Below are 17,510 nucleotides of genomic sequence, written 5' to 3'. Positions count from 1 at the left end.
AGCAGAGCTGCTCCAGCCCTCTGATCATCCTGGACTAGAATAGTCCTGCTCTGACACACAAAACAGAGCTGGAAGAACCCCCCTTGGAGCTTCCAGCAGCCCAAATCCAGATGAGGATGAATGAGGGATCCACATGGGGCCACTTGAGCGGGGATGGGTTTTGTGAAGCAGTTTGGGTAATTCAGGAAGACTTTTTTTTGCCTGGCCCTGAGCAAGCAGCCACTGAAAGATCAGGAGCTGTGCAAGCAGGGAATAGGAACCTGGGTGTCCTGGGTTTTATCAGCACCCTTGGTTCACCTGGGAAGTTCTCTGTGCAGGCAGGAATGGATGTGTCAGCTGTGCTTAACCAGGTGACCTTGGCCAGGTCTTTCCAGCAGTCTCTATCCTGCTTTATAGGCCTGTCTGGAAGTAATACAAGCTCGTACTGAGGGACTGCAAGACGTAACTGATACCAGCTTTGCAGATATTAAAGTCTGAAGTGGAAGGAGAAATTAATATCATGCCTGAATCCAGCATACAATTTTATGTATTGAAAAAAAAAAAAGTATCTGAGATTTTTAGATAAATCACATTAACAAATCTCACCTTGATGCATGGGCCAAACAGGGACAATCTGGAGGGGTTTTTAGGGCTTTGCAAATAACCCTTTTTTTGCAACCTGGCTGTATTTTTTTCCAGCTCTCCAAAATATCCCAACGACAACAACAAAACTTAGACTAATTCCTTTATCTGGCCTTGGCAATAAACTCCAGGAATTCCTTTGTTATTGTGGATCGAAGCTCCGAGCTGCCCTCCCTCTCTGCCCAGAAAGAAAAGATTATCTCTAGAAACGTAAACCAAGAGTTGCAGGATCTCAGGGGGTCATCCTTCCTGTCCAGGAAGCTGCTTTTTGGCACTTCCTACCCCGCACAGGAGAGAGGGAGGGATCGGTTTCAAAGGATGCTGAGAGCAGCCCCGAGCTCTTGATATGACACATTAATGAAAACAGAGATTAATACCATGTGACACCGTTGCCTTGCAGTACAACTGGGAACTAATGAGGCTAATGAGAACCACATTTTGGGTTGAGAGATTAAAATTTAATCAGGGCTGATGTCAGAAATGAATCATTTAGCGTGGTTTTTTTTTTTTTGGTTGTTTTTTTTTTTTTCCTCCCCAGCATGTGGAAGGTTTCCCCTCCCTGCCCCAGGCTGGGTGTTGGTTTAGCTGCAGTCCTTGAGAAGGGCCAGTCCCTCTCCATCTGCTCACCTGGAATGGAGTGTGGCTGGGCAGGAGGAGGGGGATGCTGTGGCTGGGTTAGTCCTCAAGACCTGAAAGTGTGTGAGGTTTCTCCTCTTGGTCTCCTCTCAAGTTCAGTGCAGGTGACAGTGGGGTTTGTGCCTTTAATTTGGGGCTCTTCAAAGGTGCAAGTGGAATCTCATAGGGTTATTTAGGTTGGGAAGGACCTCTGAGGTCATGGAGTGCACCACTAAACCACATCCCCCAGTGCCACATCTCCGAGCAGGAGCAAAGAGTGCAGGTGCCAGGGGATATCCAAGGGTTTGAGTGTGTCCCTGCCCACATCCCAAACCTGGGCAGTAGTGTGGGAGAGCAGAGCAGGTGGAGATGAGCTGGGTTAAGAAGGCAGACCCAGCTCTGTCCCAGCTTTGAGAAGATCTGCAGGAGGAGATGTGGGTGCAAGAGCTGCCAGAAGCTTTAGGGGCTGTCAGGGGCTGCTTGAGTTGCACCAGGGCTGGTCGTTGCCTCCTTCCATGCAAATATTCCTGGAAAAGAACAAATCTAACCTGCCACTGAAGCACAATATGTAAAACAAGAGCAGAGGTGTTGGTGACAGGGTGTGTCAGAGCTTGCAGAGTTACTGCTGAGGCTCCTCAGTTTGTGCCTTGAAGATTAAGGTTGTGTGAGTAACTTGTAGGAACTTTAAAGAGGTTTAAAAAAGAGGGGAACTAAAGAGGAGTTTAAATATTTTGCATTGATTGCTTTTACTGTTGTTTTGCCTTATTGCTGGCTTGGCTTCACTTAATCAATAGCACCTCTGGAGAGGATTTTTATTTTTGATTTAAATCTGAGGTCTATTTTTATTCAGTCGAGGGTCTGTAAAATTAAAATAAGAGCAAAGAAACGATGAGATGATGGTGTGGTTAGTGTGTGGGTTTTGCAGTGACTGATGTACACAGGGCTTTGCCAGAGACCCAGACAAATATCTTTTAATTGCTTATTTTCTGGCACATCCAATTACCAGCTGCATCCACTGAATAGACTTGGGGATCCATCCCACAACTGAAAAACTTAGAAAAAGAAGGAATGATTTTTTTTTAAAACTTTTTTTTTTTAAACAATAACTTGCCAAACAGCTTCATGCACCCAGTTTGGTCCAGCACGTGTTTATGTTGTTCAATTTGGGGAACTTTTCAAACAGCTGTGGTTGGGAAGGATGTTAATCCAGGGATTGGTGCAGCCTGACAGTGATCTGGGTTAGGGAAGGATCCAAGCCCTGGCGGGATCTGTGTTTACAAACTTCCCTAATCTGTGTTTACCAACTCGTAAACCGTGTTTACAAATTTTCTTAATCCGAAGGTTTATTGCTGACAACAGTGGTCACTTCCAGTGGTGCTGGAGCATCGCTGGGCTGGGGTTCCTGCCCAACCAGGAATTGTCTCAAGTTGCACCAGGGGAGGATTGGTTGGATATTAGGAACAATTTCTTCACTGGAAGGGTGGTCAGGCATTGTCACAGCTGCCCAGGACAGTGGTGGAGTCCCCATCCCTGGAAGGGTTCAAAAACCCTGTGGCTGTGGCACTTGAGGACGTGGTTTTAGTGGTGGATGTGGTTGTGCTGCTGGTTGATGGTTGGACTTGATCTTACAGGTCTTTTCCAACCTTAACAATTCCCTGATTCCATTTGCAGGCTGAGCTGGATGTTTCTCCTGGAGAAACATTCCAGGTCTGTCTGGATGAACAGCAGCTCTGTCCTGGAGAAGGGGAGGCAGGAGACTGCAAAAATAAGTGAGTTCTCTTGCAGGAAGGGTCTGGAGTAGAAAGCAGGTGGCAACTTGCATTGGAATAACTCCTGTCTTTATGGATTTGGTGTGGGGGAAATGGGCAGGCTTTGCCTGATCCCAGAGCCTCACTGTGGGGACTCACACTCAGTTGTCAGTGAGGGCCAGCCTTCAGAGAGATTAAAAAAAAAAAGTCATTTAATTGCATTAATTAATCAGGAAATGGAATAAGTGCAATTCAGTTTTCCTGGGTTTTTACCTGCAGGACCTTCCTGCTGGTAAAAGCAGGATCACAGCACTGGGGCTCTGACCCTCTTGTTCCAGGCCCTGATCGTGTCCAAGCTGTTGCTGATCCCTTTGTTGTCCCTCAGTGTCCGGGTACAGTTGTTGTGCACCTGCTTTTGGGGTCCATTCCAGCCTGGAGACATGGGCTGGTTTGGGCAGGGGTGGAGGAGCTGCCTCCCCTTCCTGCTGCCCTGTCCTCACCTTTCCTGGCACTCCCCATCCAGCCTGGATGGGTTAGGGTTTAGGGTTAGGGTTAGAATCCTGCTCAGAGCAGGATTCCCAGGGCTGCCATTTCACCGTTTGCACTGGGAGGATTTAACCAAAGCAAACTCCACTTGAGTTTGGCAGATTCTGCAGGGTTTGGAAGGATTTTTGTCTTTGGAAATGAGCACGGGCAGAAGAGTTGGGGAGTGTTGCAAGGGCTTAGTTGGGTCATTCAGATTTGCTCTCCTACCCAGGCTTGATTTATTTTTTTTTGCCTTGGAAAGGGAAAACAACGTGGTGCTTTGCTGTTGGCCGTGGGATGGATGTGTGGGATGGGACAGCCCCATTCCTCATCCCCTGCTTTGCTCCATCCCTGCTCAGACACCTTTTCCAGCACCAAGTAAACCTCACCCTTGAGCACTGTTTTTTTTTTTTTAATGTTCTCCCCATTCCTCCCATTTAAATGTGGATGTTGTAATTACAGAGCACAGAATCCCAGTTTTTAGAGATCGGTGACCACAATAAAGTGAATCCAGACACCAGAGTGGTTTCATTTGCTGCCACTGCAGCTGATTTCCTCCCCCAGCACTGCTGTGCAGTGCTCAGGGCTTGGCAGCCACCAAAACCAGCTGTCAAAAAACGTTTCTTACCCCCACACTTTTAAGTTAATGATGTTCTGAAATTAATGGTGCAGCAGACTAATCCTGTCATCTCGTTTTGATGGACTCGCAGGCTCTTGCCAGTGATGTTTCCAACTGGCTGCTTTGTTTGGAGGCAGAGTGCTGAGGAAGTGGATCCCAGGTGCCAGGGACTCTACATACATATATATATATACACACATTGGAAAAATGTTTTTTTTTAAACTCATCTTAAGTTTTACAGCTTTAATTTGGTTGGGATATCGTGGTTCACCAACAAGCTTTCAGGCACATCAACAGGAACTTTTAGACAGCAGTGGATGAGTTTTTCCACTCCAGTGTCTCTGGTTGTCACTTTGCTCTAGAAGTGGCTCCAGCCCCACCTTGGGCACAGGAGAGGCACAAACTTCAGCAGTGGGGAGGAAATTGTGCTGTTGTGGTGAAAAGCTGAAGGAGCTGAGTGTGATTAGTTCAGGGAAAGGAAAAGTGGGAAAGGAGACAAAGATCTTCAAGTGTGGGAGAGCTGGAAGGGGATGGAACACTGGCACAAGTTGTCCAGGCAGGTTGTGGACTCTCCATCTCTGGAAGTGTCCAAGGCCAGGTTGGATGGGGCTTGGAGTAACCTGGGACAGTGGAAGGCGTCCCTGCCCATGGCAGGGGGTGGGACTGGATGGGCTTTAAGGTCCCTTCCAACTCAAATCCACGATTCTGTGGGAATTAGTTGTTTGCCATGTCTGTCTCCACGTGGACAGGACAGGAAGCTGTTGGTTTAGGTGGTGTAAAGGGAAAGCCTTTGGAATGTATAAATGGGAGAACACCAGGCTGAACACCTGGAGAGGGAGGTGAAGTCTCCAGGCCTCTGTCAGAGGTGATTCTCACACAGGAAAACCCTGTCCTGGGGCAGCTGGATTTTCCACACTTTCTCTACTTCTGTGACTTAAGTCTCTTTTTCAACTCTAACACAACGTGGGGTTTCTGGCAGGCAGCTCATCCAGCTCTCCCTGGTACTGGAATTTGGGAAGGAAGCTCCTCACTCTGCCAGCTGTGTGTCCTCCCTGTGGCCTGAGGCTGCTGCAGTTTCCTGGGGCCAGAGGGAGGACAAGGATAGTCAACATGTCCCATTCCCAGCCTTCCCAGAGCTGGGATACCTCCTGGAGGAGCTCCTACCTGCTTTCATCGTGGAGAGGTGCTGCTGTGGAAACCTCCTGGCAGCACCTTTGGGAGCTGAATCCTGATGGAGAATAGAAAAATAGAAAACATGCCCGTACCCAAAGACCTCTTCCCTCATCCCGAGCTCTCCAGCCCAGGGAAGGAGGGAGATTCATAATGGAGATGAAAGTTGCCATCTGGGTTCACTTTCCATCGAGGATGTTCTCCATGGAGGGCGGGGAGAGAAGCTGTTAACACCAGCTGTGGATTTAGGGATGCAGCAGGGAATTATCCTGCCTGTGGAAATCAGTTTAGTTGGAAGGATCTTGTGGTGTTGGGCACTGCAGGGATGGGAGTGGTGGGTAGGACTGGTTTTACTCTATTTTTTTATTACAAATACAGATGTATTTTCCTTGTAAACATCAAGAGATGTAAAGGTAAAAGTTCCTGTCTGTGTTTTATACGATTTTTAATAGACTCTGTTTTGGAATTCTGTTTTGGTTTTGGAATGTTTTACAGACTTCTAAGAGGAATCCCTGTCCCAAATAACCCTTGCATTAAATAATCTGTGTAGCTCTGGGGTGGCTGAGCACAAAGGGAATGGAAATTTATGGGGCAAATCTGGCCCATGTGCTTTTCCTCCTCCTGGAGCAAATAGAAACCATCATCCCACAGCCTTTGCATGCAGGAAAAAAAGATGTTATATGGAAAAGGTGATGTTTTCTGCCAGGTGGGTTTGGGACCATCCTGGTCCTTTGCCTGTATGTGATTTTGGGGATGTGGGAAGCTCTTGTGGAGCCGTGTCCTCAAACCCAGCCTGGCTCTGCTGTACTGGCAGCAGGAAGGGTTTTCATCAGGAATAACATAGTTTAAACTGTGCTCTACTATCAGTTTTTGCTTTCCAGGAATGTACTTGAGCTAGAATTAATCAGCATGACAACATGGTGAAAAGCATTTAACCCAAATATTTGATGATGTTTATGATTCCCAGCTGATATTCACAGCCTGAGTGTGACATGAATTTTGCCTCCAATGACAAGTCATGGATAATGACATTGTTTCTCCCTCCAGAAAACAGAAATGACGTCCTATTTTAATTTGATTTAGGCAATCCAAATGGCATATACTTTGAATTTCTGGCTTTGAAAAAGTGCAGATCAAAAGTTCCTCTGTTGAAATTTGTCCCAGCTTCCCCCCCCAGGCTGCAAAATCACATCCATGTTTTTACTTGTCATTATCTGTCGGGAATGTTGCAAATGCCAAGACAGGCAGTAGTGAAAACCCCCATTTTTTTAATAAACACTCTCTTAACTCCTTATACAGGAGCTTGAAAAGGGAAAAAAAAAAGGTAATTAAGTCCCAAACTCCAACCTGAAATCTGTGGGATTTGGGTACCTGCCTGTTTGTACCTATTAAAAAAAAAAAAAAATCCCTGCAAGAATTCCTGCTGCTTTTATGTATTTGGAGTGGGCCATTTGGTTTGGTTTCCTTGGCATTTGTATCCCAGGCTTCTTCAGAGAAATAAATTCACAAGTGTTGGCCTGTCATCACATGACAAACTCCGGAGCCCGGATTGATGTAATCGGCAACAGACACACGTCAGAGAACTTCATGTGGTTCAGAAGAATACAATATTTTATTAATTCCTCATTCTGTGTGTGTGTGTCTCTGTGTGTGTGTGTTTTAAATGAGCCTCAGGGGGTTCTTAACTTCTGCCAAGAAATAAGACTTAATTCCTACAAGTTTCTGTTGTGAGCAGCACCACGACCGTGGTGGAGAACAGCAGAGCGAGGTTCCCTTAATGACAGATGTCTTCATAAAGACCTGCTCTTACTAATAAATTTAAAAATTACTGTGCATTTTAAAGTTGTTTCTTTGTGCATCAGTAGCTCTGTGTGAAATGGTTGTTCAATCTGTTGTAGGATGTTCAGATTGATGGATTTTAGAACTGATTGAACTGGCGAGTATCAAATTAATGCACCTATTTGGGGTGTTTTCAGTAGCAGCAAATCCTGCTGGAAAAATCTTTAAAACCTGGGGTGTTTCTCAGTTTTAGGGTTCTTTTTGTTTGGCTTTTGGGTTGGTGTGAGATGCACTACACAAATAATAGTGTTAATGTAAAAGATAAAATTAATGAAGCCCTTATGTGGCATTGAAGCTGTAATGGGAGCAAGCACAAGTTACTGAGGAACAGCATCTTAAAACTTGTTAAACTTTGGGGTTTACTTGTGGTAGGAACTGATAATCTTACAGAAAGTCACTGTTGTAGCTAAGGCTAAAGGTAATTCCAGAGAAGACCAGGAGCAGCCCTGTGGGACCCTCCTGGGATTTGGGATTGTGGTGTCCCTTCTGGGTCTGCTGCTTTAACATCTTCATCAGAAGGAGGTGGCCAAGTGCTTGGAGTGCTAAATACCACCTTACTGCCCAGAAATTAGGGAATTTGCTCTTCTTCCATTTCCAGGTAGCAGCAATTTACCATTTCAGTTGCATGTTATGTGGTTCAGAGACGTTTCTGTGCTCTTTAGTGGCGTTTTGAAACTCAAAACGTGTGAAATGAGAAATAAAACTGATACAAGACATAGTTCCCTTGAATTGTCAACCAAAACATTAATTGTTTTGCCTCTTCTTCGTTTTGTTTTTCAGGTATTCCTTTGGTAAGTGACTAAAAATGAGAAAACCTGCAGTAATAATTTATTGATGCATTTGTGGGTATGTAGCTTTTACATTTCTCCAGCTTGTTTGCTTGGTCTTTCTGTGTGAAATGTTTTAAGTTTTGATTATCTTTTTTTTTGTTTTTAAATGAAGTTTTTGATTGTCTTTCACTGCATTTCTTCCTCCCTATAAGCCCTTAAAGTAAGGAAATTCTGCAAATTAGGATTGAAGGAGACTTGGTAGAAGGGTTAAGTACCAAGAGAATAATTTGGAGGGTTATAGTTAAGATGAATAATTAAATATACCTGAGGCAGGGTCTGAAGGACATCCCTGTTCCTCCCAAATTCCACTTTGCTTTCCACAGGTGAATGTCAAGAACCTCTTACTCACATCCTGGGCTTTTCCCCTGGGGTGAGGGGCAGTTTTGCTCCCTTGGAGGTTGGGAAGGTTCATTCCCTGCTTTGCCCAGGTTGGATTTTCTCCCAGCATTAAGTTCTCCAACCCATTTCTACATGGAAGGGTAGAAATCCTGGTGGAAAACATTCCTGTCTGTGGAAATACTAGGAAAAGTGCCAGTGTGCTGCTGATTTTCTGGGAAGTGCTGCCATGGCATAATGTCTTGGAACAGCCTGTTTGGATGTGACTTCTCCCTGCTGTGGGATTTGTGGGTGGAGAAGGATCCTGGGTCATGGTGTGGATGGAAAGGGGATTCCCAAAGCATTCCCAAGTTGTCACAAGACAGTTACTAATGGAAAATATTCTACAAGAAGGCAGAAGGATAGTTCAAATCCATTTGTATTGGGGGGGGTTGACCCCTTCTCCCCCAGGGATTTGCACCTGTGTCCTTGTTCCCAGTGGATGGTTTTAATCAGGGATAAGTGGACGAACTGTGTGAGTGGGAATATTGAGATTTATCCAGTGGAGGAGCAGAGGAGGATGGAGAATCCTTCCCATGGTGTCCATCAGGTATCTCAGAGCACATTTGGTGTTGAATGTGGGTGTTTGAACCAGCTGGCCAGGACAGACCCAGACTCCTGTTGAGGACACTCAGCCTGGACTGAAGTTACTCATCTCCTGGATGTTTTCCACCCTCACTGATGGTGGTGAAAAAAAATTGCCTTTTTTCAACTGGTGTTTCATCTTTTTTTGGCCTTTCTTTATGTCCTAAGTGGAGAGCCACCCTTCAAGGATTACTGAAGTCCTTTGTACGCAGTAGGGTCTCTCCCTTCCTTGTTTTTGGCTTAAGGGCCACTTCGGAATGAGATGAATGAGATGTAAATCTTGAGTTACTTTTGTCAGAATACAGGAAAACCACAATATTTTTGTTATAATATAGCTGAAACAACAACACTGTCAGCCATTGCTGGAGAAGTACATTAAATATTGCTGAGCTCTGGAAGCCTTATTCTTTGGGAGCATCTACTTCAAAGCAAAAGATCCTTAAAAAAAAAAAAAAAAAGAAATTCCTGGAGAGTTCTTTGTAAATGCTGACTGTTTCCTATCCCCCCTCCAGGAAATGTGCTTTTTTTTTGATACATCTTAGGCTGGATTTTGGTAGCCTCTATTAAAACTCCAGGCTGTCCCTATGAATTTTAAAGAACTCCAGAGCCTGGAAATAGCAACAAGCTCTCAGACCAACTGGTATTGCCACAGGTTTTGCTCTTTGCCCTTACTTCTGTCAGGGGAGAGTGATTAAAAACACTCCTCCCTTTGAGGGAATGAGGTGGGAAAGAGCCAGGCAAGCGCTTCCACGTTGGGTGTTTGTCTCTGGAAGGTGGAGAGATGCTCTGGGATGGAAATCCTGGGGAAGGTGTTGGCCTGGGCTTGGTGCTGCCCTCAAATTGGCTGAGCTCTGAGAACTTTAGGTTTTATTTCCTGTGATTCAGGTTATAAATGTGGCTTTAGGGCTGTGTTTCAGTGAGTGTGGTGCTGTTACTTCAGGTCCTTCCCTGTGGATGGGCACGAGGGTGGAGCTTCCCTGCTGGCACATCCCTGGGATGGGTGGACTGTTCTGGTGGGACTGGAGTACACTGGAGTGCTTTGGTCCTTCCTAGCTCAGTTGGATTCTGTGGAATTCTGGATTCTGGAAAGCAGAATATTTTGTATTGGTTGTATCACAAATTGTGGGAATGGGAGCAAAATGACTTTGATTTATGAGTGACCCAACCATTCTGAGCCTGCCTGAGAGGCCACCAGTCACGTCCTGCATAAAATTCCATGTAGTGTTTGTGTCCCTCAGATGCTCAGGGGTCACATCTATGTGGATATTCCAGTTGTATCCCAAGGCAAATGATCACACTACAGTCAGCATTGAATGGATTGGGAGCTGTGGGAGTTTTGTTGGCCATCTGACTCCAGCTGTTAGGATGTTGTTTGGACAGTGCTCTCAGGCACGTGGTGGGACTTTTGGGTTGTCCTGTGCATGGCCAGGAGTTGGACTTTGATGGTCCTTGTGGGTCCTTTCCAACTCAGGATATTCTGTGATTCTGGGATGGATGGATGGAGGTGCTGCCTGTCCTTGGTGGGGCACAGCTGCAGGATTAATTCTTCTTTTCCCAGTGGAAATGTGATTTAATATAATGATTTATTGTCTCTACCAGGGGCTTGGAAAAGGTGATTGCTCTTTTACAAGTTCCTTGTCCTCTCTCTTCCGTTCTGCCTTATTGTTTTAAGCAGCCCCAGATATTCATAAGACACGTGGATGGTCCTGAGTGTGTCCTGAGATATTAAAGAAGGTGGGAGCGGGAGCTAAGCAGGAAAACTGCAAGGACTGTGTTGTGATGGATGGGAATGTCTCTGTGTAGAGTAAAATTCCAGGGGTGATGTGGGAAAATGATGTCACTGTCCAGAGAGATTCTTGACTCCATGTGGTCACCTTCGTGGCCATTGGATACCTCTTGGGCCAGCAATCCATATTCCCAGCAAGGAGCACAAGGGAAAGACAGGAATGGCATCCCTTTACCTCGTGCTATCAATGGGATCATTAAACAGAAAGGCTGGAGAAGCAGCTGATCTTATTTGACTCCTGATGCACAAAAGTGTCCTATTTGGAGCCAAAGCAAATGTTTCCTTAGGGATTGTTCCAGGGAGCCTTGCTCCTGCACTCCTTGCAGGCCAACTGTATGGCCAGAATTAGAAGCACATTTTAAAAATAAGAGCTTTTTTTTTTTCTTTCCCCCCTCTCACAGTAAATTTTCTTGCTCATCTTGGTGTGAAGACAATTGAATTAAACCCTGAATTTTATTCCATTATCTGTAAACATGGAATGAGCAAATAACTCAGCTCATACCCAAAATGCCCCCAAATTTTATATTGCATTTATTATCTCAGAATTTGAGCTGAAGTGTGTTTTGATTAGAAGTAGAATAAGAAGTTAAGAGCAGAGTAATGGTAATTCTCCATTACTTGTTAAATCCTCACTCTTTGCTTCAATGCAAATTGTTCCAAGGAGGATTTTCTTTTAAAAGGTCTTCAGGGATCTTGAATTTTAGATGTGCATTGACATAAAATTCAATGTTAGAGTGCACAGCTGGGGTTCTGGCTTTTGCTGTGTGAGATTGAGATGTTTCTCCTTTGTGAGTGTGTTCCCGAGGAAGGGCTGAAGTTTTCCTGGTAGTTGCACTATCCCAGGGAGCAGCACTGAGGAGAGTGAGAGGAAAATGGAATGGCTGAGGTCAGACTTCACTAGTGCTGGCCCAAAGCTTGGTTTAAGTGTGCTGAGATGGGGATGTGTCTGAGCTGAGCTGTGCCCTTGGTTCCTGCAGATCCACCTGCAGTGGGTGGGGTTGCCCAAGAAAATTCCCTGGCAGAGGTTGTTGCCCTCAGAAGCTGTGGCTGAACATCCCTGGAAGTGTCCAAGGCCAGGCTGGACTGGACCAGGAGCAGCCTGGGATGGTGGGAGGTGTCCCTGCCCGTGGTGGGGGGTTGGAGCAAGATGATCTTTGTGGTCTGCAACCCAAACCAGCCTGTGATTCCATGATTTCTCACGTGGCACAGGGAATTCTCATGCTGGCACCCCATGGCACTTGCGAGCTCGTTGCACAGCAGACGTGTGGGAGTGACACTGGCAGTGGGACCTGGAGGATGAGTTGGGCTGTGTTGTTATTCCTGGAGAACTTTGCTGCCTTCCCAGCAGGAGAACCTGGAGCTGAGTGTCCCAGAGAGCCCCTGGGAATGGCTGGGGTTGAACACCCAGATGCTGCTTTTTATTCCTCCTCCCCCACACCGAGATGGGAGGGACGGGGCAGCTTCCCAACCGTTCCTGTTCCTGGCTAATATTGGGATCTGCTGTTCCTGTTTCTCGTGTAAGAGTGGGAAACTTTTCTCTCTGTCTTATTAAATCTATTTTTCAAGCTGTCACTTAACCAGGTCTAGTGACAGAGTCGGATGTTTATGTGGCCCTGGACACTTGAACTCTGGTGTTTTCAATCACAACAGCACCTTTTGCCAGCCGGTCTGAATTAAATCCTCCTCCTGACCTTTTACCCTCGCCGCTCTTAAATTCATGCTTTAAAAACAGCTTAATGAGGGGTTTACTGGCCCAATTGGAAGTTTTTATTAAAACCTATTAGTGTGCTGGAGTAGCCTGCCTGAAGGAAACGATTAGCCCAAAGCAACTCGGCTCGGAGCTGGCCCTTGGCCACGCCAGGTTTTCCCTAAACTGCTTCCAGACCCACGTTAACCCCAACACTGCAGCCTGCATGGAATTCATATCCTCTGCTTTAATTTATGGCTTGTCTGATTCCCTCCCCAGCCTCTCCCCGTGTTCACGAGGGCGTTTGGTTTTAATGTGATTAGGGTTGCATTAAAGGGCAGCGTTGCCTTTGGGTCGGGCCTGGCTGGTTGGAGAACCTCAGGTGAGTGGAGGTGTTCCCCCAAAACCTTTGGTCGGTGCTTCCCCATGGATGGGGTGGCAGAGCCACGATGCTCCTGGTTAAGCTCTCCATGAGTTGGTGGTGCAGCTGCACTGGTGGAACACCCCAGGGTTTGACATTCCTGGAGGACACAGACCTTGGATAAGGAGGGTGGGAGCTGGAGGGTGGAAATCCCAGCTGGCTTCTGTTGTGAACTTCCAGTTGGATCTTAACTTGTTTGCTGTGTTTTATGTTAAAAACTGGGCCAGTGGTTCTTGCCTATCTTAAAAATAAACCTTACAGGGCAGCTGAAGCCCTGTGCCTTTACCTCCTTGGTTATGTCCCTGTGGAGCTGAGAAACATGGGTCAGAGCTCCTACTTGTTAAGAAAAGCCTGGTCCACTGGAAGGTGTCCGTGCCCATGGCAGGGGTTGGAACTGGATGGTCCTTAAGGTCCCTTCCAACTTAAACCACCCCAGGATTCTGTGAAGGCAAACTGAAGATTGAGGGTTGGAATCTCACTTTGCAAAACCTGCTTTTAGCCCAGAAATGAACCAGATTCCCTCCTAATAAATTTCAAAATTAATAGAAAAAAAAATGAGGAGGTGCCAATATCCTGACCAGGCTGCTGTTTAAGTGACAGAAACTGAGGTTCTGGGATACATTTTGAGCATCATAAAGCAGAAATAATCCCCAAACAAAAAGCAACCGGTCCCTCTCCACACCCTGAGTGTCACTTCCTTTATTTTTGCTGGCATGTGGATGCACCAACCTTGGGAGGTGCCTTCTAAAAAGAATGTTTGAGGAAAAATCTGCCATTAAAGTTATTACCGCGCAGCGGTGCCTTTGATTGCGGCAATTATGCAAATGATTGGAAGGGATAAAATACTTCTTTAACGAGGACTGATGGAAATGGTGGTGCTGGAATGAGAGCAGGAACTCCTTCAAACAACATCTTTCCGTGCAAGGAATTTTCTTGCAGCCCTTTGCCTGGATCTCGACCTGTGGAGCCCGTGACCGGCCCGCGGATGTGATTTTTTTTTTTTTTATTTTTATTTTCCCTTAATACAGGAATGTAAGTGGGTGGAATGGGAACGCTGGTCTTGCAGAAACTGGGAAACCCTTTCCCTAAGCAAATTGTTTCTCCACAGTCTTGTGACTTGACTTTTGTCCTCACCTTAAGAAAAGGAAACAAACAGAAATGCTTTTTGCAGGCAGAGGTTTCGTCCTTCGGAGGAGCCAGGAGGAATTTCTGCGTGGAAAAGGGTGGTCAGGCATTGGAAGGGATGGGAGTCCCCATCCCTGGAGGTGTCCAAGGAACAACTGGACGTGGCACTGAGTGCTCTGGGTGGGGGGACAAGGTGGGGATTGATCACAGCTTGAACTCCATGACCTTGGAGGGCTTTTCCAATCTTAGTGATTCTGGGATTCTTTGGGTTTCATCAGAAAAGGTGAATTGCCCTGGCAAGAGTGGAGCTCTCCTCCGTTAAGTCTCTCAGATTAAAGCACTGCCAAAGTTAATTGAAATTAAAATAACTGGAATTTTCTCCACTGTTAGTTTTAAAGTGCAGGAGCTGTTTTCCAGATTTTGGAAAAACGTTGACCACAGTTAGAAGGAAACATCTGTTGTTGGTGTGGCTCGGACATGGATCTCCTGGTTTAGCCTGTGGTGCTTCAGCTCAGGTTTAGCTGCTGGTGGAGCAGATCTGCTGAGCTTTGTCATGTGTGGCACCAGTGGGGGATCACTGTGTCAGCCCAAATTGTTCACTCAAGGTGTCAATGGACAGTCAGTGCCTTGGCTCTGGACTGGCTCAAAACAGAGGGAGAGGGACTTTTGCATGGTCAGAGAGTGACTGGACAAGGGATGATGGTTTGAAAAAGAGAGGGACAGAGTTAGGTTGGATATTGGGAAGGAATTGTTCCCTGTGAGGGTGGGGAGGCCCTGGCACAGGTTGCCCAGAGAAGCTGTGGCTGCCCCTGGATCCCTGCAAGTGTCCAAGGCCAGGTTGGACAGGGCTTGGAGCAACCTGGGCTAGTGGAAGGTGTCCCTGCCCATGGCAGGGGGTGGGACAGGATGGGCTTTAAAAGTCCTTTTCAACCTAAACCCTTCCGTGATTCTTTACTTGGAGAAAGACAATTAGTTCCATTAAGTTTCAAGTGTGTAAAAGTGAACCTGTTCACAGATGCACCTGAGCAGTTTGGTCCTGGCACTGACTTCTCTTGGGTACAATTTAAAGCCAGCACTTGTTCTCCTTCTCTTGCCTGAGCCTCTCCCTTATCTGCTGTCCCGAGCTTAGGCTGGATTTGTGTTAAGCCTTTCCTTTAAACTCGTGGCTTTCTGCCTGTTCCCAGTTGCAGCTTCCTGTGCAAGAGCAGAAACAAGACTGGGGTTAATAAAAGTGCCACCTCAGTTCTTTAAAAAATATAAAAACCTTGTATAGTAACATTCTCATACCAAGGTGGGTCTGAACGATGGCACTGGCACTGGTCAGGCTCCCACTGCTGAGGAGGATTTATGTCCAAACATCCCAGCTTGGACTTGTTTGTGCTGAAAAAGAAGGCTTTTTCAGCCTTCAGAGAGCAGCCCCAGAAAGTGTTCCTGTAAATATTGTACAAGTGATTATTTTTTCCTTTTGCTCTATTTTTAAAACCCCAAACTCAGACAACTGTTTGAAATCGGATTTTTTTCCAAGTGTTTAATCAATTGCAGAGGACATTGGCGTTATTTTATGTCATGGAATCTTGGAATGGTTTGGGTTGGAAGGGACCTTAAAGCTCATCCCATTCCAACCCCCTGCTGTGGGCAGGGACACCTTCCACTAGCCCAGGTTGCTCCAAGCCCCATCCAACCTGGTCTTCACCTCAGTCCTGGATTCCTGATGGATTTTCTGCTTCAAACACAAACCTTCAGGCTTGAAGGATCTTGGACATGCTGCAGAGCAGGAATAGTGGCACTTGTTGTCCCTGAAGTATTTGCCAGTTGTCATAAACTCCAAGAACTGGGACAGCCCAGGGATAATCCACCTGCTTGGAAAACAGTCAGTTCTAGGGAGTAAGCCCAAAACCCAACTTAAAAGCAGAATCCACCTCAAAAGTGGGAGGGAGTCAAGTTTTTTTCTGATTTTTAGTGAGAAAGACAAGCTGGGGAGAATCCAGTGAAAACAATGGATCAGCTCCATGGCAGTGTTGGCCTCCACAGGCTGACACTTCCCAGCGTGGGGCTGTTTAAATTCCCTGTGATACCGCCAGGCTTTGGGTGGGAGGAGGATGGGAGATGGGCAGAGCTGCCTCCAAGGCTTGCTTCCATCAGAAGTGCAGGTTTGGCCTGGGAGAGCAAGTTTTATTTTTATTTTTCTATTTTTCTGAAGTTTAAATAAACCTCGATGTGCAGAATAACCCCTGAATAATCGGAGTAGACAGAAGGGCATCCAAGGAACTGCTGGAGGTTTTATTTTCCATTAACCACACTGTCATTTCTGACCTGCATCTGATTTATCTGTGGCTCGTTAACCACTCAAATGCCCTTTTTCTGACCTTATCTACTTCACTATAAGAGTTTTATGGCAGTAATTTATGAGGATAATTACAGCTCTGCATGTAAAGTTTTGGAGCACCATTTTTCTTGGAGATGGTGAGTCTTGTTGGGTGTTCCCAAGGTGTATGGAAGAATTACAAATTAAAGGGTTGAGGTCTTGGCATTGGCCATCTCTGGGCAGCTGGAGGTCGTGTGTGGAGCTCTGAGGAAGGCTGGTGAATCCAGCTCTTGGGATAGTCCTCATCCTTCTTTTATTTGCTCTGGCGTGTGGAGTTTTGAGTAGAAGTCCCTCGTTTTTGGGTGCTTTCCATCAGGAATGTTTGATGAGCAGGAATTCTCTGCAGTTTGGGTCACGTTAAAAGGTCTTGATCTGTTGTCTTTTTTTAATCAGTCAGAGGATTGGGGAAAAAAACTCCTTGTCTGGAGAACCATTAGCAGACCTGCAGCATCTCCATGCACAATCCCAGCTGCTCCATGGAAATGGAAGAACACTTTATTTAGTCTTCCTGCCCATTTTTATCTGGTACTCACTTTTTTTTTTTGGCCATATATTAAAAATCCATTGACTTGGCCAATAAAATAAAGGTTTGATTACAAGACATGTCTCCTATTGTGCTCTCATGAACTCTTGCTGTCTCTCTTTGTGCTGGAAGGAGGTGCAGTGATGTGTGGGGTTGGTTTTTTTTCCCCCCTTTTAAGTTGTCTTCTGAAGGGTATTTATTGGACTGTTCAATGCTACTGAGGCTAAATTTTGTTCAGTGTGTTTGTGCTGGCAGAGTCCCTTTTGAAGCCTCTGTGGTTCTTCACAAGGCTCTATTTTGAAGTTTATTGCATTTTCTCTGTTCACTCCCCATATAAAGCCTGGTGGAAGTGTTGGCGTTGGGCAGCGGAGGGAGAGCCAGAGGTCAAGTTTGATCTTACTCTAAGTGCCAAACTCCTTGAACCCCCCCTGGAGCAGGGAACAAATTCCATGAATGGAACTGTCTGTGCATTTCTTCTTTGTCCAAAAATGTTGTTTCCTTGTTATTATTTATGGGAATGAACCGGGTCGAGCAGATTTCTGGATCGGAGAAACGAAATCAGCCCTTTTGGAGTTGTTGTGATCCTTTTTGTCTCTAAATTAGGGACAAAACGTGTCACAGGTCAGAGATTTGGTGAATAGAAATTTAGACATCAGTTGCACTTGTTATATAAAAA

The 17,510-nt window shown here is 45.8% G+C and overlaps 1 protein-coding gene across 1 annotated transcript in view; it reads left to right on the top strand.

Annotated features, from left to right (window-relative positions):
* LMF1 (lipase maturation factor 1) overlaps nt 1-17,510 on the top strand; it is a 158,369-nt gene that overhangs the window by 13,743 nt on the left and 127,116 nt on the right. The window contains exon 3 of the mRNA XM_027751201.2: nt 7,918-7,928. Coding sequence (XP_027607002.2) covers nt 7,918-7,928 — 11 coding nt within the window. The remainder of the gene's footprint in view (nt 1-7,917; nt 7,929-17,510) is intronic.

The sequence above is a fragment of the Pipra filicauda genome, unplaced genomic scaffold (assembly GCF_003945595.2).
Source record: "Pipra filicauda isolate LSUMZ 115617 unplaced genomic scaffold, ASM394559v2 scaffold483_size702785_pilon, whole genome shotgun sequence".
Lineage (NCBI taxonomy): Eukaryota > Metazoa > Chordata > Aves > Passeriformes > Pipridae > Pipra > Pipra filicauda.
The sequence above is the reverse complement of the archived record's forward strand: the minus strand, read 5'-3'. Positions and strand labels throughout refer to the sequence as shown.